Consider the following 27,722-nt stretch of genomic DNA (forward strand, 5'->3'; position numbering starts at 1 on the left):
AAAGAAATTTTAGAACGGAAGATCATTTTAAGTGAATTGACAAAGAATTCAGAGTGAAGGAGATAGCAGAGAGAAAAAAAAAATGTACAAGCTATGCCAAAGGGCATGTTAGTAAACAAAATATCTGCCACTACAACCCACATAGTTACTATATTGAGAAGTCTAACATTCTGCTAATTAGAGAAAAAAAAGAAATCAGATCATTTATAAAGTAAAAGACTACTACTTAATTGGAAAAAAGGGAAGCTTTACTGCTCGTGGGGGTTTAACAACAAAAAAAACTTCATAAAGCTATATAAGAGCTACTCTAATGGCAAAATAGACAACATCCTCCCCAATATTCCTACAATAAACCCATCAGCTAGCTTTGTATGGCTGTTCTTATAACTACTTTCAATGCAAGCTAAAATAACTTAAAAGCTCATTTCATAAAGTTAAATGTGTGTGTGATTCTCCAGTTGCTGTTTATTAAAGTAGTTATGGGATGGGTGGGCATAAAACAAAACAAAACAAAAAAGACAAACACATCAGGCCTTAACAGAGAGTAATATTTTAGCTTAGAGAGGTAAAGTCCATTGGGGATGAGGATGGATGTGTGGTATTGGGGTGGGCCATGCCTATTGTTGATGATCATCAAGAGAACACAGGTGAGATCTGCCAGCAAAGCTCTTTCAATTACTTGGAGGACCCTGAGAAGGCAGGGGCAGGGGCAGGAGTAAGACTTCCTCATAGCTAACCAATACTGCCTGCTCCTTGATGTCTTTATTATATGCCTACAATTGGCCCTGCTTCCTCCTCCTGGTGGTGTGTGATGGCTTTGATTCTGCTGATCCTGTGCGTGGGGATGGTTGTCGGGCTGGTGGCTCTGGGGATTTGGTTTAAGTGTTGACTCTCTGCCAAATATTTGATTGGAGGAAGGCAATACCGAAGGGTCATGGCATATCCCACTAAGCTTCTCAATGGTCACTATTTGTCTATTTGTCACTACTCCAATTGTCCTATACATAGCTGCCAAGATATTCTCAATAAAGGAGAACACTGACCTTTTCCTTGTGATCAAAATAGCTTTCTAAGTTTTTTATTAATTAAAAGTATTTTTAAGAATTTACTACTGGCTTCTAAGGACTCCTCAGTGTGGATCCAAACTATTTTTAAAAACTATTTTGTCCCTCTTCCTATCTTGCATATCCTAAGAATCAGCCAAAGTGGAGTTTTTCAATTTCATATGTAAATCCTATGTTCCCCTGTCTGAAATCTTTCTCATTCTATTCTCTCTACCTAAAATTTCCTTCATCCCACTTTGTTTACTAAAATATTGTGCTTTTTTCCTCCAGTAAATCTCACAGTCCTCCAATGGCACATTGTAGTCTGCATAGCTGTTGCTTGTTTGTATATTTGTTGATTTTTCACAAGATATTTTAGAATCTTTCATTTATCATCTTTTATTTCTTCATTATTTAACTAATTATCACAAGTACTTTATTGATTTATTGATTTATTTGAAACAAAGTTCCGCTCTTTCACCCAGGCTGGAGTGCAGAGGTGCTATTTTGGCTCACTGCAACCTCTACCTCCCAGGTCTGAGAGATTCTCGTGCCTTAGCTTCCTGAGTAGCTGGCATTACAGGTGTGCACCACCATGCCTGGCTAAATTTTGTATTTTTAGTAGAGACAGAGTTTCACCATGTTGGCCAGGCTGGTCTCGAACTCCTGGCCTCAAGTGATGTGCCAGCCTCCACCTCTCAAAGTTCTGGGATTATAGGCATGAGTAACCGTGCCCAATCTTGTCACAAGTACTTTAGCCATAACAAGAAATCAGTATGCATTTTAAAATAAATGAATAGTTTGGCGTCACATAAGGAACAGAAAATGAGTTCCTTCACCTCTCTGAACTCAGCTGAGAATCCTGTATTCAAGAAAATGTCAAAACAACCACTTTGGGCATGTTATTGATCTAGGGATCTTTATTTGTGATTGTGTCCTTCAAACAGTTCACTTATTAACCCTCAGGTGTCAGTTTTGTGTATTTTTTAATTTGTTCTTTGTAGCCCCTTCACTCTTTTCAACACTCATTTAATCACGTGTATCTGGTAAACTCTTCATATATTGGCAATTTTTTTTTTTTTTTTTTTTTTTTTTTTGAGACGGAATCTCGCTCTGTCACCCAGGCTGGAGTGCTGTGGCACTATCTTGGCTCACTGTAAGCTCCACCTCCCGGGTTCACTCCATTCTCCTGCCTCAGCCTCCCGAGTAGCTGAGACTACAGGTGTCCCCCACCACGCCCGGCTAATTTTTTGTCTTTTTGGTAGAGATGGGGTTTCACCGTGTTAGCCAGGATGGTCTCAATCTCCTGACCTTGTGATCTGCCCACCTCAGCCTCCCAAAGTGCTGGGATTACAGGTGTGAGCCACCACGCCCGGCCTATTGGCAATTTTAATGAAATGAAAATTCAACAAAAAATCTTTGCATCATTTCTTTAATTCTGATTACAAAATGTTATTATTTATTTTTTACATCTAGCTGTCATGCAGCAAAACTACCTACAAGTTGAGAATGAAAATCTCTCAGGAACTCTGCGACAATTAGCAAAGCATTTCTGCCAATACGTAATAAAACAATCAGAACAAAAGGGCAGCTGGGTGTGGTGGCTCATGCCTGTAATCCCAGCATTTTTGGAGGCCAGGACGAGAGGATCCTCTGAGGTCAGGAGTTCGAGACCAGCCAAGACAACATGGTGAAACCCTGTCTCTACTAAAAATACAAAACAAATTAGCCAGGCGTGGTGGTGGGTGCCTGTAATCCCAGCTACTCGGGAGGCTGAGGCAGGAGAATCACTTAAACCTGGGAGGTGAAGGTTGCAGTGAGCCAACATGGTGCCACTGCACTCCAGCCAGAGCGACAGAGTGAGACTCAGTCAAAAACAACAACAACAACAACAAAAAAAAACAGAAGGGCACTTTTAGTAAGTATTGTTTTATTAACCTCTTCATTTCTCCAACCCCTGGAGCATTTCTCTGATGGTAACTGAAGGGAGTCTTGAGATCTGCAGAAAACATAGAATGTAGGGAAAATGTAATTCCAATTTAAAAACAACAACAACATTCCTGTGCTTGTTTTCTCCAGACGACCATAAACGCAGCCCCTGTGATGCAAACTGGAGATATTATGGAGATAGCTGCTATGGGTTCTTCAAACACAACTTGACATGGAAAGAGAGTGAGCAGTACTGCACTGACATGAATGCTACTCTCCTGAAGATTGACAACCAGAACATTCTGGTAAGAAGAGTCTTATGTCAAATATTTTGGAGGCAAGGGAGAAAAGTCTCAAATGTAACATTTGACGTTTTTTGTTTTTTACGTTTTTCTTAACATCTTTCAGTTTGTACTAATCTAAGAACCTTATGAAACCTGGTAAGAATTACAGAACCCAAATATTCAATCCAGTTGTAATATTCTACAACATTGCTAGAGTTGATCAGTCAAATTGACTTGTCCCTTCCTGACAGCTCAGGTGCATAGTGGGTCACACATGAAGAGTCAGCCCAGTGATGTTCTTGATCATTTGTGTCCTGTGTTGTTCTAACTTGCTGCACTGCCCACTTACTGCTTTTGTGGGCTCAGACTCATACAGAAGATATCCAGTTAAATTAATTAGCTTTTCTTTCTACTCCAGCAAAATAAGAGAATTTCCTAAAATCTCAACTCTATTACAAAAAGATTAATTGAAGACATATATGTATATCCTGAATTTGTATTACTCTAGGCTGGTGTCTGTTTAAAGATTTATAACTAAAAGTAGTCATGCAGTTTTTTTGAGAAAATAGAAAGGTATAGTTGAATTCCAAGTAGAATTTATCTGTCAGGTTCTGTAGGGAAGTATATAATGTTGATATATTCTAAAGAAAAGATTAGGAATCAGAGAAAGGTTACTAGTGGCTTAAGCTTTTAGAAATAAGCAGTCAAATGTGACTGTCACACAATATCTCCTGTGGAATGCCATTCTGAGTCTTACGTATCTGTCAAGAACCTCAGGTCACTTCCTATTTGCCAACAATGCATTCTCACTTGTTATTCTGGGAGGTGTGAGAGTATATAAACATTTGTCTTCCATTTAATTTTCTTACTCATATATTGATTGATTTACCTATTCCTTCATTAATTCAACAAATATGTGCTGAAACTATTCCGGACTTGGACCTATGCAGTTAATAAAACAGAAACAATAATCCTTAAGCTCAAGGAGCATATATTTTAGTTGAAGCAACAGCCAAGAAACAAAACAAATTACATAATATACAGTATAGTAGGTAGTGATTATTGCTAACTAGAGAAAAGTAAACCAGGAAAGGTAGATGTATGTTATTAATAAATCCCTTTGAGAAAGACATTATATACTCCTTTACTCAACTAACTAAAACAAATTAATACGTCTGTAGGTAAGATTTTATAGGCAAGCTAAGCAATAAAAACCAAACCATGTAGAGTTTTAAATCTAAGGAATATAAAGCTCACTAATAATGTATTTCTTTGTGTTTTCTTTCTCCGTTTACATTTATTCCTTTGAATCATGTTTGGTAGTCTATTTGAGAGTATAATTCTCAATTGATTGAAGATATAAATTATATGTTATAAACACATGGGAAGATTAGAATATCAGCTATTTTGTGTACCATTTTACCTGCATCCTACAAGCTTTTTTAAGTTCTAAGACAAGTGAAATTGGCACAGATTCAAATATCAAATGAAATACATTAGTATAGACAGGTAATCCAACTTTTTTTTTTGTCCAAGGTCTTACCATAAAGCTTTGTCTTTATGTCATTATCAACAGCTGCGGAGGGATTCTGACCATTGTGTTTATTTATGTTTACAATAGGAATACATCAAAGCCAGGACTGGTTTAATTCATTGGGTCGGATTATCCCACCAGAACTCTAATGAGGTCTGTAAGTGGGAGATGGCTCAGTTCTCTAAAAAAATATGTAAGTCCCTGACACTCAAAATAGAAAGTAATACTAGAAACTCTTATTCTTGAGATCCCCTTTCCTCTCAGTCCAAGTCACTTAATAGTTGAAATGTGTCTCTGTAACCTACTATGGGTTATATAAGCAGCAGCTGAGTCACTTACCCCCTACTTCAAACAAGAGAGCACTGGTCATAAGACAATTCTACTTTCGCCTCTCCCATTCTTAACCTCTTTATCTAAGCCACAACCCATTTTTATACCTGATATTATTCCCATTCATTTCTACATTCATCTTTACCATGGAACAGTGTGTGTGTGTGCGTGTGTGCGTGTTTAGATTGCTCTGTTTCTCTCCATATATATACATATATATACACATATATACAGACATGTATATACATATATACATATACATATATACACACATATATACATATATACACATATATATACATATATACACACATATATACATATATACACACATATATATACATATATACACACATATATACATATATACACACATATATATACATATATATATACACACATATATATAAAATGAGAGAGAGAAAGAGAGAGACGGAGTCTCGCTCTGTCACCAGGCTGGAGTGTGGTGCGATCTTGGCTCACTGCAACCTCCACCACCTGGGTTCAAGTGATTCTCATGCCTCAGCCTCCTGAGCAGCTGGGATTACAGGCACGTGCCACCACACCCAGCTAATTTTTGTATTTTTAGTAGAGACGGGGTTTCAGCATCTTGGCCAGAATGGTCTCCATCTCCTGACCTCATGATCCGCCTGCCTCAGCCTCCCAAAGTGCTGGGATTACAGGCATAAGCCACCGCACCTGACCCTCTCCACATATTTTTAAAACAAAATTTCGTCCTTATTATTTTACAGTTGAAAGTTGTAAACTTGAGAGTCTTTTGACTTTTCGGTGGCATTTTGCCTACTCTTCTATCCTCCAAGTCTCCAAGAATTGGATACATTGTGGTTCACAAGATAATTCCAATGTCCATTAATGAAGCTCTGTCCTTCTACACATGATACAGGCAAACGGGCTGCTAGCACCGGGTTGTGAACTTCAGTCACTTCCTATATGGTTTTCCAATGTCCAGTCTCAACATCTTTTGTCCATCCTATATATCAAAACTGCAATCTCTCTCCAATTAAAATTTAAACTGATAACCAAATCTTGTACAATCTGATCATTACTTACACTATTAATTAACTTATTTAATAAATATTTAGTAAGTATTTACTATAGGTAGGATCTCAGGATGCTACAGCTACAACTCTTCACAGACCATGGGCTTTATCTCCTATTACCTGCTGCATCATTCACAATATTTCAGACAAATTAGTGGGTTTTTTTTATTCTTCCAACAAATCAAACTCGTTTGTTTATCTCAAGGCTTTTGCATTTGCTATTTTCTTCTCCTAGAATGCTCTGCCTCCACAACTCCATGACTGTCTCCTTCTTGTGAATCAAGTCTCTATTTAAACATCACTTCTTCAATGAGGCTAAGTCTAATTACCCAAACTAAATTAGCTTCCCTTCAGCCCACATCCACACAGTCTACCACTGTTTTGTTTCTTTGTAACTGTACCACTGTCGGAAATTTTCTTGTCTATTTGTGGGCTTCTTACTGGCATCACCCCACTGAAATGGAAGTTCCCCGACAGGAAAGCCCTTGGCTTTCTTGCCTTTCTGTACCAGTCTATCCTCAGCCCATAGAACAACTTTGTCACATAGTTATGCAGATATATACCAAATAAACTAATAAATATATATTCCTTGTCCTCTCATGATAAACAGTCTAGAAGAGAACAAAGATAAGTTAACAGCCATTACAATACAGCATGCTGTCTTAGATCATCTATCCTGTAACATAAATCCTCAGTTCAAAAATACTGAATCAACTCACTTTTCCATGAGCCTATTCCCATCCATTGCAGCTACTTGTTTTGTCCATCTCCTGTCTCCTGTCCCATCCATTGCAGCTCCGTGTCCTGTTCATCTAAATCCTGCCCTTCCATCAATACCGAACTAAAGTCTGATTTTGTAGATAAAGCCTTTTCCCATTATTTCAGAGCTATCTCAATCTCTTCTTTGGGGCTCCTATTGTACTAGTGTTCCCTTGCACCTTAATCTTATGCTACATGAAATTGCTACTGAGCATTTCAGATATACATACCTTGTACTACCAAGCAGGTTGGGAGCTACTCAACAATGAGAAACTTTTTTTTTTCCTGTTTTCCCCAGAGTCTCCATTTTGTGCATCAAAATACTATACACAGAGTTTGATTGTTGATTTTTCCCTTAGTTTTTGAAGGAATTTATTCTACCTTTCCCATTCACAGGTTTGAGCTTTCTGAAGATGGAAAAGGAAATATGAATTGTGCCTGCCTATTTTCATAATCAGAAAAGGCACCCTACCTTCTGTGAGAACAGACATTATTTAATGTGTGAGAGGAAGGCTGGTATGGCCAAGGTGGACCAGCTACCTCAATGCAAAGAAAGGGGCAGGATATCACAGATAAGGGCTTTATTGCACAATAAAAGTTCTGAATGAAGAAATCAATAGCCATAAATTGGTTATTTCTTCCTTTCTTCTCCTTGATGTCATTTTTAGTATTATCTTTACTACCAGAATCACTTACCTACTCCCTTCTTTGACTATCCAGAACCCAACATGTAAATTGATCACTTGCTTCTCAATTATTCTACTTTCCCTTAATTTTCTTTCTCTTGTCTAATTTCTAATTACCTGAATATAATATGATTTACTGCATCTTCATATATACACATATAAAATTAAAATCAGGACAATATAGATTAGTGCTTAATTAAGTTGGGCAAAATATGGAAGCTTAAAATGTGTGCAGAATATCTCAGTTTGAAAGATAGCGTGACGTAACAAAAAGAATACTAAACTTGGAATCGGTAGAATAATTTAGATAATGTCACTTAAAATACAGTCATGAACAAGTCACATAGATTTTTTAACTTCTATTTTCTCATACTTGAAATAGGAATAATACATCCTCCATTTATACCTCACAGTTCTACAACTTAAAATAAAACTTTGTAGTGTTAACTATACCAGAAACTTTACAAAAACAGGCACTGTGACTTCTCCATTTACTATTGTATTGCCAGCACCAACCCCAGATCCTGGCTTACAGGAAACAGAGAGACATTACACAAATGCAATTACTATTCCAAGTTCATTTCTGGTTAGACTCAACAGCAGTAATTTTTTGTGCAAAAGAAGGGAAAGAAAGTTTGTAAGAAAGCTCATGGGGTTTGTAAAATGAATAAATGCTCTCAACAAGGCCCAGAGGCTACTACACAGAAAGACAAGTTAAAATGCTTTATTTAGGTCTTTTCCTAACAGCTCTATGCTTGCTTCTTGCTGAATAACTCAGCAAGTATTTATAAGAATACATGGAAAGGCACCCTTTCACAGGATAATAGGCAAAAACTGCATTTCTTTCCCACAGCTTCCCTTCTTTAACTAGTGAATACAGTTTATAAACATGATTCTCAGACATCTCAAATGAGATGTTGGTTAAAACATGGAGATGTTCAAACACAAATGCTGATGTTACTCAGTGGGAAGGCTGGGGACACACAGAGATGTGGGTTTTTACAAGCACTGTGACAATTCTTGTAGAAGTAGTCTTTAATACAGTTAGAGAAATATCACTACTTCAGAACTTACTCTCTGTATGGCTTTGGATAAGTAATTTAGTGTCTTTAAAACTCTATTTCCTCATCTATGAAATGGGTTTAATATTTTGACCTTGCTCATAAGGTAATTAATTGTAAAGCTCATTTAATATGACTATATAAAGTATTGATCAGAATACCAAGCATGTAATACATACTCAATAAGTGTGTGTTACTCTTAAAGCTTTGTGCACTAACACTCAAAGACACTTGAATCTTTATCTTTTTTCTAGACTATCAGTAAACAAGCAGATTTGGAGGGCTTAGGAAAAATAACAGAAACACCTCAAATTTTACTTGCTACTTCAAATGTCTAGAGATCTTGGATTTGAAGTGAATGTATTATTATTTTCTTATTTTTAACTGTTTATTTAGAGAAACCAAATAGGAACTAATAATTCAGAACACTATCCAAAAATTAGCCATATCTTTGGCTTTTGTTTTGTCTCCCCAAAATGGAAAAGCATATGTTCATACATCACTATGGCACACATAAATTTAGAAGAATAGTATTTTAGTGCATGGCAACAATACAATTTAAAAATGTAAGCCAATCAAACTGTGCCTACAAAGATTTTGTTCCTGATATTCATATCTAAAGCATCTTACACATGGAATAAAAATAACACAAACGTTAGTAGCACAAATCAGAACATTTCATTCCAAATACTAAATCATCTATGTATTATCTAAGTGAACTTAGCAAAATTCGACTCCTCTGTGCTTCAAATTACAACTAAGTTACAAGCATACCTCAGAAGTATTGTAGACTCAGTTCCAGACCACCACAGTAAAGCAATTATTGCAATAAAGTAAGTCACACTAATTATTTGGTTTCCTAAGGCATATACAAGTTATATTCACCCTAAACTGTCGCCTATTGAGTATGCAATAGCGCTATGTCTACAAATGTACATACTTTAATTTAAAAATACAGTACTGTATTGCTAAAAATGCTAATGATTACCTGAGTCTTTAGTGAGTGGAAACCTTTTAGCTGGTAGAGGGTCGTGTCTTGACATTGATGGATGCTGACTGATCAGAGTGGTGGTTGCTGAAGGATGGGGTAGATGCAGATGCGGCTATTTTTAAAATAAGACAACAGCGGGCTGGGTGCGGTGGCTCACACCCTGTAATCCCAGCACTTTGGGAGGCTGAGGCGGGTGGGTCACGAGGTCAGGAGTTGGAGACCATCCTGGCCAACATGGTGAAATTCTGTCTCTACTAAAAATACAAAAATTAGCTGAGCGTGGTGGTGCACGCCTGTAGTCCCAGCTACTTGGGAGGTGGAGGTTGCAGTGAGCCGAGATCGCACCACTACACTCCAGCCTGGTGACAGAGTGAGATTCCGGAAAAAAAAAAAAAGACAACAGTGAAGTTTGTGGCATCAATTTACTCTTCCTTTTATTCCTTTTATGAAATTTTTATCTGTAGCATGAAATCATGTTAAATAGCATTTTACCCATAGTAAACTTCTTTCAAAATTAGAGTCAATCCTCTCAAATCCTGCTACTGCTTTAAAAACTAAGTTTATGCAGTATTTGAAATCCTTTGTTATTATTTCAACAATGTTCACAGCATGTTCAGCAGGAGTAATATTTGTCTCAAGAAACCATTTTATTTGCTCATCCATAAGAAGCAGCTCCTCATCTGTTCAAGTTTCCTCGTGAGATTGCATCAATTCAGCCACATCTTCAGGCTCCACTTACAGTTCTAATTCTCTTGCTATTTCTAGCACATCTGCCGTTACTTCTGCCACTGAAGTATTGAACCCCAAAAAGTTATCCATGAGGGTTGGAGTCAACTTCTTCCAAGCGCCTGTTAATGTTGATACTTTGACTCCTTCCATGAGTCACAAATCTTCTCAATGACATCTAGAATAGTAAATGCTTTCCAGGTGGTTTTCAATTTAACTTTGCTCTGATATATCAGAAGAATCACTATCCATGGCAGTGATAGCCTTATGAAATTTATTTCTTTAAGAATAAGACTTGAAAGTCAAAATTCTTCCTTGATCCATTGGTTGCAGAAATGGAGGCTGTGTTAGCAGGAATGAAAACATTAATATCCTGGTACATCTTCATCGGAGCTCTAGAGTGAACAGAGGCATTGTCAATGAGCAGTAATATTTTGAGAAAAAAAAAGCTTTTTTTCTGAGCAGTAGTTCTCAACAGTGAGCTTAAAATGCTCAGTAAACAATGCTATAAACAAATATGCTGTCATCCAGACTTTGTTGTTTTATTTATAGAGAATAGGCAGGGTATATTTAGGATAATTCTTAAGGTCTCTAGGGCTTTTGAAATGATAATTGACTATTGGCTTTAACTTAAAGTCACCAGCTGCATTAGCCCCTAACAATAGAGTCGGCTTGTCCTTTGAAGCTTTCAAGCCTGCCATTGACTTTTCCTCTCTAGCTATAAAAGTCCTAGATGTCATCTTTCCAATATAAAGCTGTTTCATCTACACTAAAAATCTGTTGTTTAATGTAGCAACCTTCAATTATCTTAGCTTTATCTTCTGGATAACATTCTCCAGTTTCTAAATCAATATTTGCTGCTTCATCTTTCGTTTTTTTGTTAGAGATGAGTTCTTTCCTTAAACCTCATGGACCAACCTCTGCTAGCTTCCAGTTTTTCTTCTGCAACTTCCTCACCTCTCTCATAGAATTGAAAAGAGTTAGGGCTTTGCTCCGAATTAGGCTTTGGCTTAAGAGAATGCTGTAATTGGCTTGATCTTCTATCTAGACCACTAAACTTTCTCCATATTAGCAATAAGGCTATCTTGCTTTCTTATTATTTGTATGTTCACTGGAGCAGCACTTTTAATTTCCTTCTCGAATGTTTCCTTTACATTCACAACTTGGCTAGCTGTTTTACGAAATAAGCCTAGCTTTTGATTTATCTTTGCTGTTGACATGTCTTCCTCACTAAACTTAGTCATTTTTAACTTTTGATTTAAAGTGAGAGACATGCAACTCTTTCCCTCAACACTTACAGGCCTTTGTAGCATTATTAATTGACCTATTTTTAATATTGTTAGGTCTCAGGGAATATAAGGAGGCTCAAGGAAAAGTTACAGAGATGATGGAACAGCCAGCTGGTGGAACAGTCAGAACATACACAGTATTTATTGATATTTATCAATTAAGTTAACCATCTTGTATGGGTATATAGTTCATGGTGGGTCCCCCAAACAATTATAACAGTAACATCAAAGATCACCGTAACAGGTAATAATAATGAAAAGTTTTGAAATATTATGAGAATTACCAATATGTGACACAGAGGCATAAAGTAACCATATGTTGTCGGAAAAAATGGCACTGATAGGATTGCTTGACACAGAGTTGCCACAAATCTTCACTTTTTAAAAAATGCAATATCTGCAAAGCGCAATAATGCAAAGCTCAATAAAACAAGATATGCCTGTACTCTATACTAATGATAGTGCCTATTTCATTGAGCTATTGGTAATAATCAAAATAATTCATGTATAAGTTCTTGAAAATAGTACTCGGAATATAATTAACAATAAATAAAGGTACGATTAAAAACATCAAAAGTAATAAAAGGAACATATTAATCCTTCATTGGGAGAAGCCAATGGCTCCATACAATGAAATTTATCAGGGAATGTTCTATATTTGGGGAAAAGGAGTCTTTCTGAGCCTGATTTTTAGTGCTGATAAAATTTGAGAACAATTGGAAATTAATGACAACTTAAGCTTCTGTTACTGTGTTCCTAACATTAGTCTCAATGTACATTTGGTATGCTTACGATTTCTTCCTCTGTTTCTCCTCAAGATAGAAGTGATCCTACTTTAAGGCTATGTGGGATTAAGTTACGTTAATTTTCATATCTGAATCTCAGGTCACATGAGCATCATATAAAATATTGAAGAATGGGGCCAGGCACAGTGGCTCACGCCTGTAATCCCAGCACTTTGGGAGGCCGAGGCAGGCAGATCACCTGAGGTCAGAAGTTTGAGACCAGCCTGGCCAACATAGTGAAACCCTGTCTCTACTAAAAATACAAAAATTAGCCAGGCGTGGTGGTGGGTGCCTGTCATCCCAGCTACTTGGGAAGCTGAGGCAGGAGAATTGCTCGAACCCAGGAGGCAGAGGTTGCAGTGAGCCGAGATAGGGCCACAGCATTCCAACCTGGGCGACAAGAGTGAAACTGTCTTAAAAAATATATATATATGAATAAATAAATTAAATAAATAAAATTTGCTGGATATTCTCTTCAATTGCCCCTGGGGATTCTCTCAGTTCCAACCTGTGCTTTGAGAGGCTGAGCTCAAATGAACACATTATCAGGGCAAACAAACTTGGCCCCTGGCTTCTAGTTAATTCAGCCAATGGAAGGCACTGGTGATCAGAGGTAGGGTATTTATTCGACTGGCTCCCTCCCTGCCATGTGTTGGTTTGGCAAAGGATGCACATTCTCTCTATTAGTCCAGGGCCCTTGTCAGGCAGGTCATGCAGTTCCAATAAACATTTTCAACTTAATTCTTCAGGTTACCTGACAGCTTCCCAGTGCATATGTCACACCACTTTTTGGTTCCCTTAACACTTCCCGAAACTTTATATACAGTCCTTTAATTAAATGCCCTTAGATTACCCCTTGAGTGTGCCATTTGTTTCCTTCTGGGGGCCTGATTGCTGGGGAGAAGACTGATGAATCCAGTGAGACACTGAAACAAAAGTAAACAGTGTAATTTTGCATATTATTGGGACTCATAGACTATGTTACTTAGACATAACCTTTGGCCATAAAGACAAGTGGTCAAATGATGAATGATGATTAAAGTCTCAAATTTCTGATGCTCTAGTCACAAGATGTGGCAGAAACGCTAAATACATGCTTTCCTTCTAGAGTGAAGTGGTCATCAAGAGCTTGCTGTCCAGGCAAAAAATACATTTTTCAAGCTCAAACCTTATGTCTAAAAGTGGGCATGCCTTTGGTGGATGTGAATGTGAGACATGCTATTCTAGGTTATAGCTTTCAAGAGCAGATGTGGATTCATCACCTTCTCTTTTCTTTTCCAGTGGATAGAAGTCAAGGACTCCAATGTCACAAGATGAAAGAATCCCAAGTCTCATTTGGAGGAATGCTATCACTAACTAGGATTCCTGGAGCTAAAACATTACGTAAGACACAAACTTTTATTGTGTTAAGTTACTGATATTTTGAGGTTTATTTATCACAGTAAGTAGCATTACACTAACAGATATACAGTGTGTAAATTTATTTTAAGGTTGAAATCCCTTCCTAGCTTTGTTGTTTAAGGCTACCCAGTGATCTCCCACCCTTTACACCGTGGTTTGCCCAATGTGAGTTATCTTTATATCTTCACTATCTACGTCACCCCATGCTTCATCTCCTATACCAAATGCAAGTGCGTTCTTTGCACTTACATCTCTTTCTTCCGAACTCACTGCTATCACCTTCAACATCTGCTACATTTTGGAAACCAGATAAAAAATGTTCTATCATTGGCCATTCTAAATTCAGTTCTCTCTCATTTCCTTTTTCACCAAGTTGTGTTTTGGCTTAGACTTCATAAACTTCCACTTTCTGAATGAAGGTGCATCTATTCTACTCCTTAAACACAAATATATTTTCCCACTACTGTGAAAATGTAACCAATTTCAGTTCTCACACCAACCTGCTCCAAACCACAAGAGGAGTTATTTGTTCCAGCCTCCTGTGTGGACTGCTTTCCTATCAAAGCACCTCAGACATGCATGAGGAAGAAATGTACAGCTCTCTTCAGTGGGATAGCCCAGCACCAGACACTTACCAGAAATGTCTGTCTTCCAACAAATGTTCGGGTAACCAGTTCTAACTATTTTGTGTGAGACTTTAGAGTTCATGGTTTTGTTTTTTTTCTGCTCTATCATGAGGCCAAGATGTTTATTCTAATCTGAGATAATCTACTTAAGGGTACTGTAATGTCTGTGAAATGCTAAAGAAGTGGAGAAGGAGTAAGTAAAGGTGAAAAATAAAAAGAGCAATGAACTTGATAAATATGCAGAACTACTTTTTTCTCTGCCTCTCTAGAAAAGAAAAGGAATACCTAGATTTGGGAAATACGTGAAAAAATACAACTTTAATTAATTGAACTCCTATTAAAACATTCTGCAAATTATCTGATAAATACTAAGAAATAAAAAGAGAAAACATAGGTTGAAAAACTGGCAAGATCTCATTGGCCTAGAGTTGTTGGCTACAGTGATTAGTTCTGTCTGTATCATTTAATATCTATATTAGTTCCTGTCTGCTGGTGTAACCAATCACACAGACTTGGGGGATTAATAGAATGTAAATTTATTATCTTAGGGCTCTAGATGTCACAAGTTGAAATGGATTTCAATGGACTGAAACCAAGGTGTTGGCAGGGATCGAGTGGAAGACTCTATCCCTTGTCTTTTCTGGTTTCTAGAGCTGGATTTATTGCTTTTCTTGGCTCATGGACCCTTCTTCTGTCTTGAAAGCCAACAACATAACCTCTTTAAATGTTTCTCAGCCTCCATTATCATGCCATACTCTGTCCCTCCAATATCCTATCTCTCATTTAAAAAGGATCCAGATAATTCAGGCTAATCTTCCCATCCCAAATCCTTAACTTAATGACATCTTCAAAGTCCCTTTTCCACATAAGGTAACTCACAAGTTCCAGGAATTATGACACTGGCATGTTAGGCAGGGGCATTTCTCTGCCTATCACAATATTCAAAGATAAATTTTAACTATTTTTCTCTGATTAGTGTTTTGAATACAAAAAATCACATATTCCTTTTTTTTTCCTCTCTGCAAGGTTGTAAAATTACCTTGGAAAACTTGTTCATCTTCCAAAAATGTATATTTAAAAGTATATATTTAAAATGTGTATCTTTCTTTTATTTAATCATGTTCAAGTAACACTGAAGAGATGGGGAGATGTGAGACAGCATTTTTTATCTCAAAACATAAAGCCAGCATTTGACTTGGGGGAATCTCTAAAAGACTGTTGGAAAAGAATACATATAATTAGTTGGTAAGGTGTGACATCAAAGATAAGGATAACAGAAGTCTACTATTAAATCCACTTAATTTGGCAATTTCCATATCACATATATTCCAAGTTATGAGTTGTATTTCAGTGCATTTGAGCAAAAGTTCTCTTTTTCCTTTTCTTTTACACATTCCAGTCCCCAACAACTCTCAGCAGAAATGCCAATGTTAATTCCTTCTTTTACTCAGTCGCAATCTATCCTTGCTCCGTCTTTTTTATCTACTTTCTCTAACTCGGTATCATTTTTCCTATTCCATGGTTAGGAGCATGCTGTCTTGTGATGGTGATTTCATGTATTTTCTGCATGGGATTATTAACAGCATCCATTTTCTTGGGCGTCAAGTGTAAGTACTAAAAGATATTTTCAAAATATGTATATCATTATATATAAAACTTCATAATTTATAAATGGATGGAAAATCAATTCATATGTGAATGCACATAAATGATATAAAATAGTGGCCTCAAATTTCAATCATTTGATAGAACTCTCTGAGCACTTGGATGCCACTGATAACTTTCAATGATCTATTGCATGTTTTTTAACTCAAATCATGTGCTATAGGTCTCTGGGAGAAACAATGAAAATAATAACATTCTGAATCAATTTGTGAGTCATGTTAACGTGCTAAAGCATGCAATTTGAAAGATTTCACATTCTGCTTTTCTGTTTCTAATATACATTTAAATTAAATTTGACTTTTAAAGATTATTTATATCAGGCAAGTTTCAATTTAAAATGTTTAATGCAAACCCGAGAGCTTCGTTCGACCACATTTAACCACATTGCTTTTTAGTCCAAATAGAAGACATACTTTTATGTTTGGCAAGTGAAATTTTTATAAAATATAATAATTACAGAGCTTCAGATTCCAGAAAAAGAACTATGAACCTCTAACATCACTCATGCTAGCACTAAGAAAAATGTAGATGTTTCTTTCTTATATGCCTTTGCAAATCATATCTCTATCTAAAAGACATCAGCTGGAGAGGAAGAATTATGAATTCTGAGAATAAGGAAGGGAAAGGTTCAGATTCGCATTCACAAAGTATAGGAAGTTTGATCTTGCTTAGGTAATGTCGTGAGCTTCATTTTCTGCTGGTTTTTAGAGGAACGTTTTAAGAATTGCCAACAGCTTAATCAGTAATTGTTACTTTGTCTGTCTCCTCAAGTAAAGTTTCACAGCTTAACAGAAATGTTAGAACTTCAAGACAGCTTTCTTGTTCTCTATCTACTCTCTTTGGGTCTTATTAGGGAATACATATTTTAGGCAAATGTGAGTTCGTTTTTTAAGAAGCACACATATTAAATACCTGTGGAAACAATTTATATTTAAAAGACCAGTTAAGTCAATTAACATCTAATAATCCACTTTCTTCTGTAAAAATTGAGGACTTTAAATGACACATTGCCAAACTTCATTGTGACTCTACAGTATAAGAATCCATGTTTAACTTGCGTTGCAAATATCAAAAAATACTCTTTAAATGTTAATTCTATATAATGAATTTCAATGTTATTTTACAAATGATAATGATTTGGGGTAATAAGATTTTAAAACTTAACATATAAAATCATTTCCAATTACAAACAAAATTAACTGAAGATGCAACATCTTGAAGCACTGTTGTCAAGGGAATGGGATATATAATTTGTTTTTTATATAAACATAACTCTATAGTCTCCAATTCCCAAATATTTTGTCTACTGTATAGACAAAAATCATATACTACATAATAAGGATGATTATAAAAGTACACTTTAGACCAGGTGTGGTGGCTCATGCCTGTAATCCCAGCACTTTGGAAGGCCGAGGCGGGCGGATTGCCTGAAGTCAGGAGTTCAAGACCAGTCTGCCCAACATGATGAAACATCATCTCTACTAAAAATACAAAAAAATTACCCAGGAGTGGTGGTGTGCGCCTGTAATCCCAGCTACTCTGGAGGCTGAGGAAGGGGAATTGCTTGAACCAAGGGGGTGGAGGTTGCAGTGAGCCAAGATTGTACCTGCACTCCAGCTTGGGTGACAGAGTGAGACTCTGTCTCAAAAAAAAAAAAAGTATACTCTACATTTTCCATGTTGTCAAAAGATTTGCTGTTCAGTGTACACCTAAGTGTCTTCTCCGTCTAGTAAATGAAATGTCTTTATATGAAACCTATAAATCATGTTCCTAAGACAGTGAGTTATTTTAAACTGCATTAATTAATTGTGACCCAGCAGTATCACTTTTGGAAATTGTTCCTATAGATAAACCTGCAATTTAACAATAGGGGGCAGCCTCAGATACCCACCACATTGATAAGAGACCATGTTAATAAATAATGGTACATCATCTATACAATAGAATACCTTGAAGCAAGAACAACAAAAGAAAGAAGAAACACTTCTGCCTGTAAAGTGCAAAAAAGCAGCATTTAAAACCTGGCTGATGAGATCAATTGTACCCCAAACATCAGCATCACGTACCTGAGTAACAAACCTGCACATGTACCCCCTGAATCTAAATAAAAGCTGAAATTATTTTTTAAATGTATATGCTATGTTACAATTTGATTAAGAATGAACATTTTCTTGAATTTAAACAAACAATGGAAGGTTATATAAGAAATACTAAAAGTGAGGGTAAGAGGAGTGAGATAAATAGTGACGATGAGGAGAAAAAGATATTTCAATGTTTACTTTTTGGATTTTTTTAAATGTTTTAATCCCATGAATGTAGTATATATTTAAAAAATGTTAACTCCCCAAACACAAATTGTATGAAGAAAATGTTACTTTGATGAGGATAAAAGAAACGTAGCTAGAAAACCATGTGCTTAAGACTTCCAGTAATTTCTAGAAAATTCTTACAAATAAAAGTTTTTGCCTTTTTTATTTTGTCTTACTAGCTAAAAATATATACTTACAAAACTTAAATATCACTATACAGGTGTAAAGTATATTTTCCTTTAGCTTTTGTTCCAGTGACTATTAATTTTTATTGTTGTTGTTTTTAAATTTATAATTTGCCTAGGTCTTCTTATACATTTTTAACACTTAAGGCTTTAAAAAAATAAAACCAGTTACCATAATAAAACTGTTGTGTTAAGCAATAAGCAGCTTCTTCATGTGAAACATTCTGTTCAATAACTAATTACTTGTCCCAGCTAGTTATAGATTATGTTATAGCCAGTAGGCTTTGAGTTACAAAAGTCATGTTTATTTTTTAATAAATATTCCATTTTGATTATGTTCCATTTTAAATTAAAATGTTACATCCAATTTTCTTTATGAAAACTTGCATTGTAAGACAAATATGAAAACATATTTAAATTATATACATATATATTTTTTAAATAGGACCATGTTTCTGACAAAAAGTGGTAAATGAAAACTATAACCTTTTATTTAAAAGTATCATAACATGAACATAATGAAAGTGCTAATTACAAATCACTCATATATATTACTAAAGGCCAGTACCTGACAATAGAAGGACTGGTAAAATTAATTATGTCATATTTATATAAAAGAACACAATGCCATTATTTAAAGAATTCTTCTAGAACCGTTGTTATTGTTTTGGAAATATGGTTATGCAATATTTTCTCACAAAAGAAGCAGATTTCTAAAAAGACATTTATATAAAAATATGGTTTTCTAAAGGTTGTATATAAAATACTTTTCTATATACATACATAGAGAAGAGTTTCAGTAGATATAAACCAAATACTAATGGCTATTATTTGAGTGGTAGGTTTCAAAGTAAGTAGACTTAGTTTTTAGTTTTCTTCCTACTATTTCACATTTTCTAATTTTTCTACCACATTATTTATGCCATTAATATTTTTATTAAAAAAACTCTATAGTTCAAAATATTTTCTAAGAAATCAGCTTTTTAATTTGTTTTTACTGTTCATTTTCTTAATTCATCAATTAGGTATAATGTATAATATCATATAACAAATAATTTTATTTGGAGGACATTAAAAGTATTTTGTTATTTTTCCCCAGGTAATTATATTGTTTTGTCTTTATTCCTCATTGCAAATTTATTACAACTTCAACCCCAATAAAGGTGCTATATTTTGCTTCCCATTTAGGGTGAAACTCTGAAGAGAAGTCTCATTTCCCTTTCTCCAGTTTTATTACAGTTTCATATAGTATAAGCTGTTCAGACAGTAATAAACAACAGCTTCTATAATATAGCTAATCTAAAAAGTATCTAAATATAAAATTTTAGAATTATATCTTGAATCTAAGAGGAAAATTATTATTTTTCAATGTCTAAATATGCCAGATTATTAATAGGATAAAATCAGAGCATCACTGTCCTACACTCAACTCTGGTTAGATCCATCATTTTGCTAAAAAGAGGGAAAAAGATCCAAGCAGCTGACAGCCTGGGTTTTTTTTAACTATCCACCGATGGACAGGGCATAAACATCTGCTTTCTCTAGTCCATGGCTTTTGATCTCTGGTATTTTCTTCTCAGCAGCAATGTTGATAGGTAAAACAGATCAGAATATGTAGATATGTAAACGTTTTCTTTTTCTTTTCTTTTCTTGCTCTGTTGCCCAGGCCAGAGTGCAGAGTGCAGGGGTATGATCTCACCTCACTGCAACCTCTGCTTTCTGGGTTCAAGTGCCTCTCCTGTCTCAGCTTCCTAAGTAGCTGGGATTACATGCGCACGCCACCACGCCCAGCTAATTTTTGTATTCTTAGTAGAGACAAGGCTTCGCCATGTTGGCCATGGTGGTCTCGAACTCCTGACCTCAAGTGATCCACCCCCCTCAGCCTCCCAAAATGCTGGGAGTACAGGCGAGAGCCACCACGCCCAGCCTGTCTTGGTCAGATGATTTTTGTGTGTGATCTTGGTTACCTCCGTTTTGTGGTTAAAAATATGAAAATAATTTTACAGATTTGCCCATTTGTTCTCCTCTTTTGTTGTTCTATTTCTCTCTAAAAGAGGATTTTTAATCCTAAAGGTCTGGCTGACATGCATAGGTGTTTTTATTTGTTTTTTAATTCACTAATTAACTTTTCTTGATGCCATTCTCTCTATACAATAAGTCTATTCAATAGCCACAATCTAATAATGATTAATGTATCATAAACTTATTTTAAACCAATTATATAACTGAGTAGAATTAATTTACCTGATTTCAAAACCTGTATGAATTAAAGCTAGGTGTATTAGTGGACAAAAAGACAGATATAAAATACAATAAAGAATCCAGAAATAGACTCATACAAATATACCCAAATGATTTTGTCAGCAGTGCAAATCAATTGAAAGAAGGAGGATAGCCTTTTTAACAAATGGTGCTGGAGAAATTAAACATCCATAGGAACGAAAAACAGAAAAAGAAAATAAGCCTAAGTCTCAACCTTACACAAAAATTAAAATTTAACTCAAAATAGATCACAGTCTTAAATGTAGAGCATAAAACTGTAAAACTTTCAGAAAACATAGGACAAAATCTTCAGAATCTAAAGGTAGGCAAATAATTCTTAGACTTACATTAAAAAATGATTAGTGAAAGGAAAAACTGGTAAGCTGGATGGACCTCATCAAAATAAAACATACATACTCTGCAAAAGACACTAGGAAGAGGGTAAAAAGACATGTTACAGGCCAGGTGTGGTGGCTCATGCCTATAATCCCAGCACTTTGGGATTCCTTGAGCCCAGGAGTTCAAGACAATCCTGAGCAAGAAGGTGAGACCCCATCTCTACAAAAATAAATAAGTAAATAAAAGACAGGTTACAGACTGGGAATAAATAGTTGTAAATCAATATCTGACAAACGATTAGAACCTAGAATGTACAAAGAACTCTCCAGTTAGTAAAAAACTAGACCATCCAATGAGAAAATGGCAAAAAGACATGAAGAGACATTTCACCAGAGAGAATATACAGATGTCAAATAAGCACAAGAAAAGATATTCAATGTCATTAGCCATTAAGGAAATGCAAATTAAAACTACAGTGAGATATTACTACATACATAATCAGAATGGCTAAAATAACAATAAGTGACAACATCAAATGCTTGTCAAGCTACAGAGAAAGCGGATCACTCACTCATTCTTGGTGGAAATGTCATATGCTGTAGCCACTCTGGAAAATAGTGTAGCAGTTTCTTAAAAATCTAAACTTCACATTTCCTTAAAATACAGCAATTGCACTCTTGAGCGTATACCTCATAGAAATGAAAATTTATGTTCACACAAAAACCTGTACATGAGTGCTTATAGTAGCTCTATTTGCAATGACTAAAACCTGAAAACTACCTGGATGTCCTTCAGTGGGTGAACAGTTAAGCTAGTAGTGGTAATCCATATCATGGAATTCTATTCAACAATACAAAATAGGTGAGCTATTTATTTAAGCAACAATCTGCATGAGTCTCCAGAGGATTATTCTGAGTGAACGAAGTAAATAGCAAAAGGTTACATACTGTAAGATACCATTTATATGTCATTCATGTGATAAAATAGAAAAGGAACACAAATTAGTGATTGCCAGGAGTAAACAAGGGGTGAAGGCAAGAGGGAAGTGGATGTACTTATAAAAGTGCAAGTATAGATCCTGATGGTAGTGGAGGAGCCGAGTATCTTGATTGTATCAATGTCAATATCCTGGTTGTGCTATTGAACTAAATTTTGCATGTCTATGTAATGATATGGAACTGTGTTAAAATATGCATGTTAATGATAAAACAAAAGGTGCAAAACCATGTAAATATATTGTTACCATTTGTGTTAAGGGGAGAGAGCGAGTTTTATATTCATTTGCTTTCATTTGTAAAGTTTCATTTTGTTTTGTCTTACGTGTAACATTCAAAAGCTCCCAAATAATAAAATATAAATTGGTAAATCTGGTTGTTTGGGGGGAGTAAAATCTAGTGAATTAAAAATGGGTGCAAAGAGACGTTTTGTTCCACATCCTTTGTAGTGTTTGATTCTTGTACAATGTAAATTTTAAGCAAAAACCTAAAATAATACAAATTCAAGTCTCAAAAATAATGGTAATTTGTACTTGTCTTTAGTCTGTGTTGAAGGATTCTTTTGCTATAAAATGTCAGGATTTTATTAGGAATGATTGCTGTCATTTGAAGTGTTGCAGGTGTCCACCATTGCAATGCAGCAGCAAGAAAAACTCATCCAACAAGAAAGGGCACTGCTAAACTTTACAGAATGGAAGAGAAGCCATGCCCTTCAGATGAAATATTGCCAAGCCTTCATGCAAAACTCTTTAAGTTCAGGTAATGAATAAAAATCAGTTTCCACTGTATACATCTAAATATATACACCAATAACTCAAAAGAAACAGTGACACACATTTTGTTCTCTGCAAAACTGTTGGATTTTATAATAAGAGTGACATAATTTTGTTCACTCTTCAGTTCAATCTTATTTATCACATCCAATACTACGTGGAAACACTAGGGATCCAAAAGAGTGCAACCAAAGGAAATGTAAGGTCAAATGCCAAAGAAGTGTGTGTGCAATTAGTAGGTTAGATTAAAAAAATACATGCACAAAAAAAATCGTTTTATCCAGCCATTCAAATTTGTAAGGATGTTTTAATTCTAGCTCCAAATTTCCCAATATATTTAGTTTAGATATTGTTTTCGATTCAAGTTTAGATAGCTTTGAGCAAAAAAATGCATTTTGAAAATGAGAGTATTTACCACAAAATTCTTTTACAATGCAGGACCTAGCTCTTTTTTAAAATTCTATGAAGTTACTCCAGTTTAATCTCTTATATGCTTTACAAGCATTTTAAACCTAATGCACAGTCTATTTCTACCTGTCGTATAGTTTGTCATGTATTCTATGGTTACTTAATTGGCATTTCATAATGCTTGTACATATAGTTTAGAGAATTAACTTTCCTAGACTGGATACCATTTACATAATTGCCAATGAGAGAAGTCAAACATCAACCATAGTTCCTTCTGATTCAAATTTAATTGAGTGTTTGAAGGATCACTGTGTGCCCAGCAATGTTTCTCTATGCAGCAGGCCATTGCAAACTCGAGTGAGGCCCACCTCTGAGCCATCAACCTTGAATAGAATAACAATATCCATTTTGGAGACCAACACGTTCTTCAACGCCACAAATACCATTGTCTACACTATTTATACTATAACTCTAACAATGTTCAGGATATTGGTTAGCAGGGATTCCAAACAAAAGATACTGAAGAGCTTTAAACAACTCAACGTCTGGCCCATGGAAGCTACTGATGAATTATTTATTAGCCTAAATACCGGGACTGTCTAGAAACCAGAGTTGTGGAAGTTTCAGTGTCTTTCCTTCTATAAACCTGTGCCAGAAACACTTGGTCAAATTCTTGGTCTTTGGTTCCCCTTTTACATATTTGACCATCCTTCTTTTGTGACTATATTCCGTCTTAAAACAAGTTCCATAAAACTGATTAAATATTAAGGCTTACTTCTTAGTTGTCTCAGAGTCCTAAACTAAGCATATTGTTCATTTATGTTCTTCTCCAATTTTCCTCACCTGCATGTTTTCAAATCACTCCTTAAGGTGGATTACTTGTTCTCTCCATTATCTATAAAATATTTCCTTGTTTAGCTCTCAGAATTTAAACATAAATTCAAGGCTTATTATTCAATCCATCCAGTGGTCCAGTACATTTCTGGCTAAACTGGGGCAGTAAGACTAACAGACATGAAACAATAAGCAAACAAGTGAAGACAATAAACGATGTGAATTCAAAGAAAGGAAAGATTGATAAAACCGGAATAATCAGATAAATTATTATAGAAGAGAAAAAATTTAGTTAAATATATCCCAAAATTAATTTCATATTTAAGTTAAAGGCCCATTGCAGATAGAAATTATTAGATGAATCTTACTATACTGAGCCTCAGAGAAGCTGAAATTGGTAAGTGCTACATCATGTGAACCATTACATTATGGGATTCAGCCTCACTGAGGGTGAGGCAAGGGGCTTTCTGGGGGGGATATACGCTGTTAATATTTTACAATAAGATACTAAAGTAAAATGTTTATATTCAAAGCCCATAACAGCAGTCCTTGTCCAAACAATTGGATTCAGAACAGAGAAAGTTGTTATTATGTCTCTGAAATTTGGAGCATTTGGCACACCAGTCAAGAGAATTGTTTAAAGGAAGGTTCCACGCTGCTACAAATAGAGAGCAAAGAAGAAATGGTAAACACTGTTTTGCGGTCTCATGTTATTCTGAAAATATCATTTTACTTATTAAAAGAAATCCCTCATTCTCATAAGATAAAATTCCTTAATATTCTATAACAGCAGTATAATTGTAAAAATAAAGGTTTAAAAGAAACAAAGTTGGAATCCGTATTTTTTGTTTTCTTTTTAATGGGAAAACATAAAAACAGGTTGGTTATCTGAAATCGAGAAGAATATGTTTGTTCTATGTCCTTGGTTAATTAAAAAGAGGAGAGAATAAGGAGAATACTATTTCGTAGCATGATAATCCACTTCAAGATATACATACATTATAGCTGCAGATATGTTTTAAACGTATTATTTTCAATGCTGTAGGCAAATATAGTAACCTATAATAATCTTGTAATTATCAAGAAAATACAGAAGTATAAAAACTGAAGTGATGCCATGAAATAAATAGGTCTTGAAAAATAAGTATCTGCTAAATGAAATGTTTAATTAGCCTTAAATCTAGTTTACCAATGTCTTAACAAGTGAATAGGCTGAGCAGGTTGGCTCACACCTGTAATCCCAGCATTTTGGGAGGCCAAGGTGGGTGGATCACTTGAGTTCAAGGCCAGCCTGGCCAAGATGGTGAAACCCTGTCTCTACTAAAAATACAAAAATTAGGCGGGCATGGTGGCGGGAGCCTGTAATTCCAGCTACGTGGGAGGCTGAGGCAGGAGAATTGCTTGAACTCAGGAGGCGGAGGTTTGCAATGAACCGAGATTGCGCCATCGCACTCCAGCTTGGGCAACAAAAGCAAAACTCCATCTCAAAATAAATAATAATAATAAAATAAAACAAGTGAACAATAAGATGTTTCCTTGAACTCATTCTACCCACAAATATATGAAATAGAATGCAAAATTGCACATTTTTGGCCCTATAAAAAATGTATACCTGCTATATATTCAGTAATTAGATGAAGTTCATTTCAACAAAAATCATGAGAAAATAATTTGTTAAGGATATGCAGTAAACCAAGAACACTTGAAGTAAATTATTACAGTTGTATGTTCAAAAAGTTATTTTATGTGCAAATTTGATGACACAAATTAGAAATGCTTCTTCTAACCAAATGTGCTCATAGTTAAGTTACTCCTGGAATCTCATGAGCTATTTTTCCACATCGAAGTATACTGAGAAAGACTGATCTATGTGGTCTATGATGTCAAGAATATTTTTATTTTTGATAATGAAGGTTCAGTATAACACTTTCTTTTTTTGACGTATACTACCTGCCAGCCTCTAAATATGTTGAAACTTCTAAAATCCCAGTTGCCTATTTTTTTCATAGTTTTTAACACCACGTGGATCATATAGCAATAGAAAATAGTCTAAAAAATGTATCTGCACTTTTTTATAATACTCCCTTCTCTCTTTTTCCAGATTTCAAGTTCCCATTAATTTCTAGCTAGGCAAAATGTCACACTTTATATTTCACTAGAGTTTTGTTTGTTTGTTTTTCTCATTTCACAGTTCAGGTCTTGTCTCTTATAGGATTTTATCACTGGCAGCTTGAGGAAGATAAAAGGAAGCTATGATTACTGGGTGGGGTTGTCTCAGGATGGACACAGCGGACGCTGGCTTTGGCAAGATGGCTCCTCTCCTTCTCCTGGCCTGTAAGTCTCTGAGTGAAATGCTACAAGAAAAGTTAGAAACATGAGGGAATTCAAAAGTTTATTTTACCTTGTACCATGAATTTTCTCCAAGGGACAAGCAGCATGATAATGTTACAGGTGGCTAATTGGGATTAAAGCTAACAAAATTAAGAGTAGCTTCATGCCTTCTAAGTCTCTCTCCTTCCCAGCCCTGCTTCTATTATCTTATAGAAAATTCACCTCACAATTTGAGTGTCTGATGAATAATATAATTATCAAGTGTGTTTCTTTTGTATCGCTTAATGTTTAGAGAGTAACTATTCATTTCCACATTAAGCTTTTCAGATGGAGAAGCAGAATCAGGTGCCTTAGTATTTTGAAAATTAAGAGTCAGCAAAGAGATTCTAATTTAGGGACTGTCTTTGGGTATCTATGTTTTCTTTTTCTTTACATGCTGTTTTTGTTCAAATTATATTAACATTCTTTATTGAGAGAAAGAAGCAGTTACTGAAGAAGGAGGACGAAACCACCACAGGAAGTTGCTGTGTTAATACAAAACAAAACAAGCAGCTACACACCTCTCATTAGTTACCCTCAGGAGCATTTCTGAAACCCCCAAATCTAACCTCAGAAACGTTGACTTGCCTTTCCAGGTTGCCAGTAGAGAGATCCCAGTCAACTAACCAAGTCTGTGGATACATGAAAAACAATTCCCTTCTTTCGTCTAACTGCAGCACTTGGAAGTATTTTATCTGTGAGAAGTATGCGTTGAGATCCTCTGCCTGAAAGAAATTGTGTTCAAAGTGTTCTATTACACTGTTATTTGGAACATGCCATTGGAAAACCCACCCCCACCCCCCCAAAAAAACAGAACAGTAAACCAAAAATGTGAGCAATGAAATTAGCAACCTGGGACTCAATAGTGCACTAGGGAATATTCTTCCACACCATCCAGATTTCATTTGATATTGTTCACATTGCAAGAATAAAACTTATTTAGAACTACAGAGGACAAAACCCTGAAGAGTTAAGAACAAACACAAGGAAATAATTTTTATTGTTTAAAGCCCAGAATGACTGTAAATTTCACACAAGGTACGCATCTATGTTTTTGGGGGAGGTGATGCAGTTACA

General features: G+C 35.5%; 1 protein-coding gene and 1 pseudogene across 1 annotated transcript; both read left to right on the forward strand.

Annotated features, from left to right (window-relative positions):
• Positions 1-613: 613 nt before the first annotated feature.
• On the forward strand, positions 614-7,548 carry LOC100434574 (C-type lectin domain family 1 member B-like; annotated as a pseudogene).
• On the forward strand, positions 3,123-27,722 carry CLEC9A (C-type lectin domain containing 9A). Its single transcript, XM_002822898.5, has 7 exons — positions 3,123-3,277; positions 13,760-13,861; positions 16,032-16,112; positions 22,873-23,019; positions 24,809-24,960; positions 26,488-26,609; positions 27,242-27,722. Exons 2-7 carry the CDS (start codon positions 13,792-13,794, stop codon positions 27,372-27,374), a joined length of 705 nt encoding a protein of 234 aa, XP_002822944.3. The 5' UTR covers positions 3,123-3,277; positions 13,760-13,791; the 3' UTR covers positions 27,375-27,722.

This window comes from Pongo abelii, chromosome 10, assembly GCF_028885655.2.
Source record: "Pongo abelii isolate AG06213 chromosome 10, NHGRI_mPonAbe1-v2.0_pri, whole genome shotgun sequence".
In the NCBI taxonomy this organism is placed as follows: domain Eukaryota; kingdom Metazoa; phylum Chordata; class Mammalia; order Primates; family Hominidae; genus Pongo; species Pongo abelii.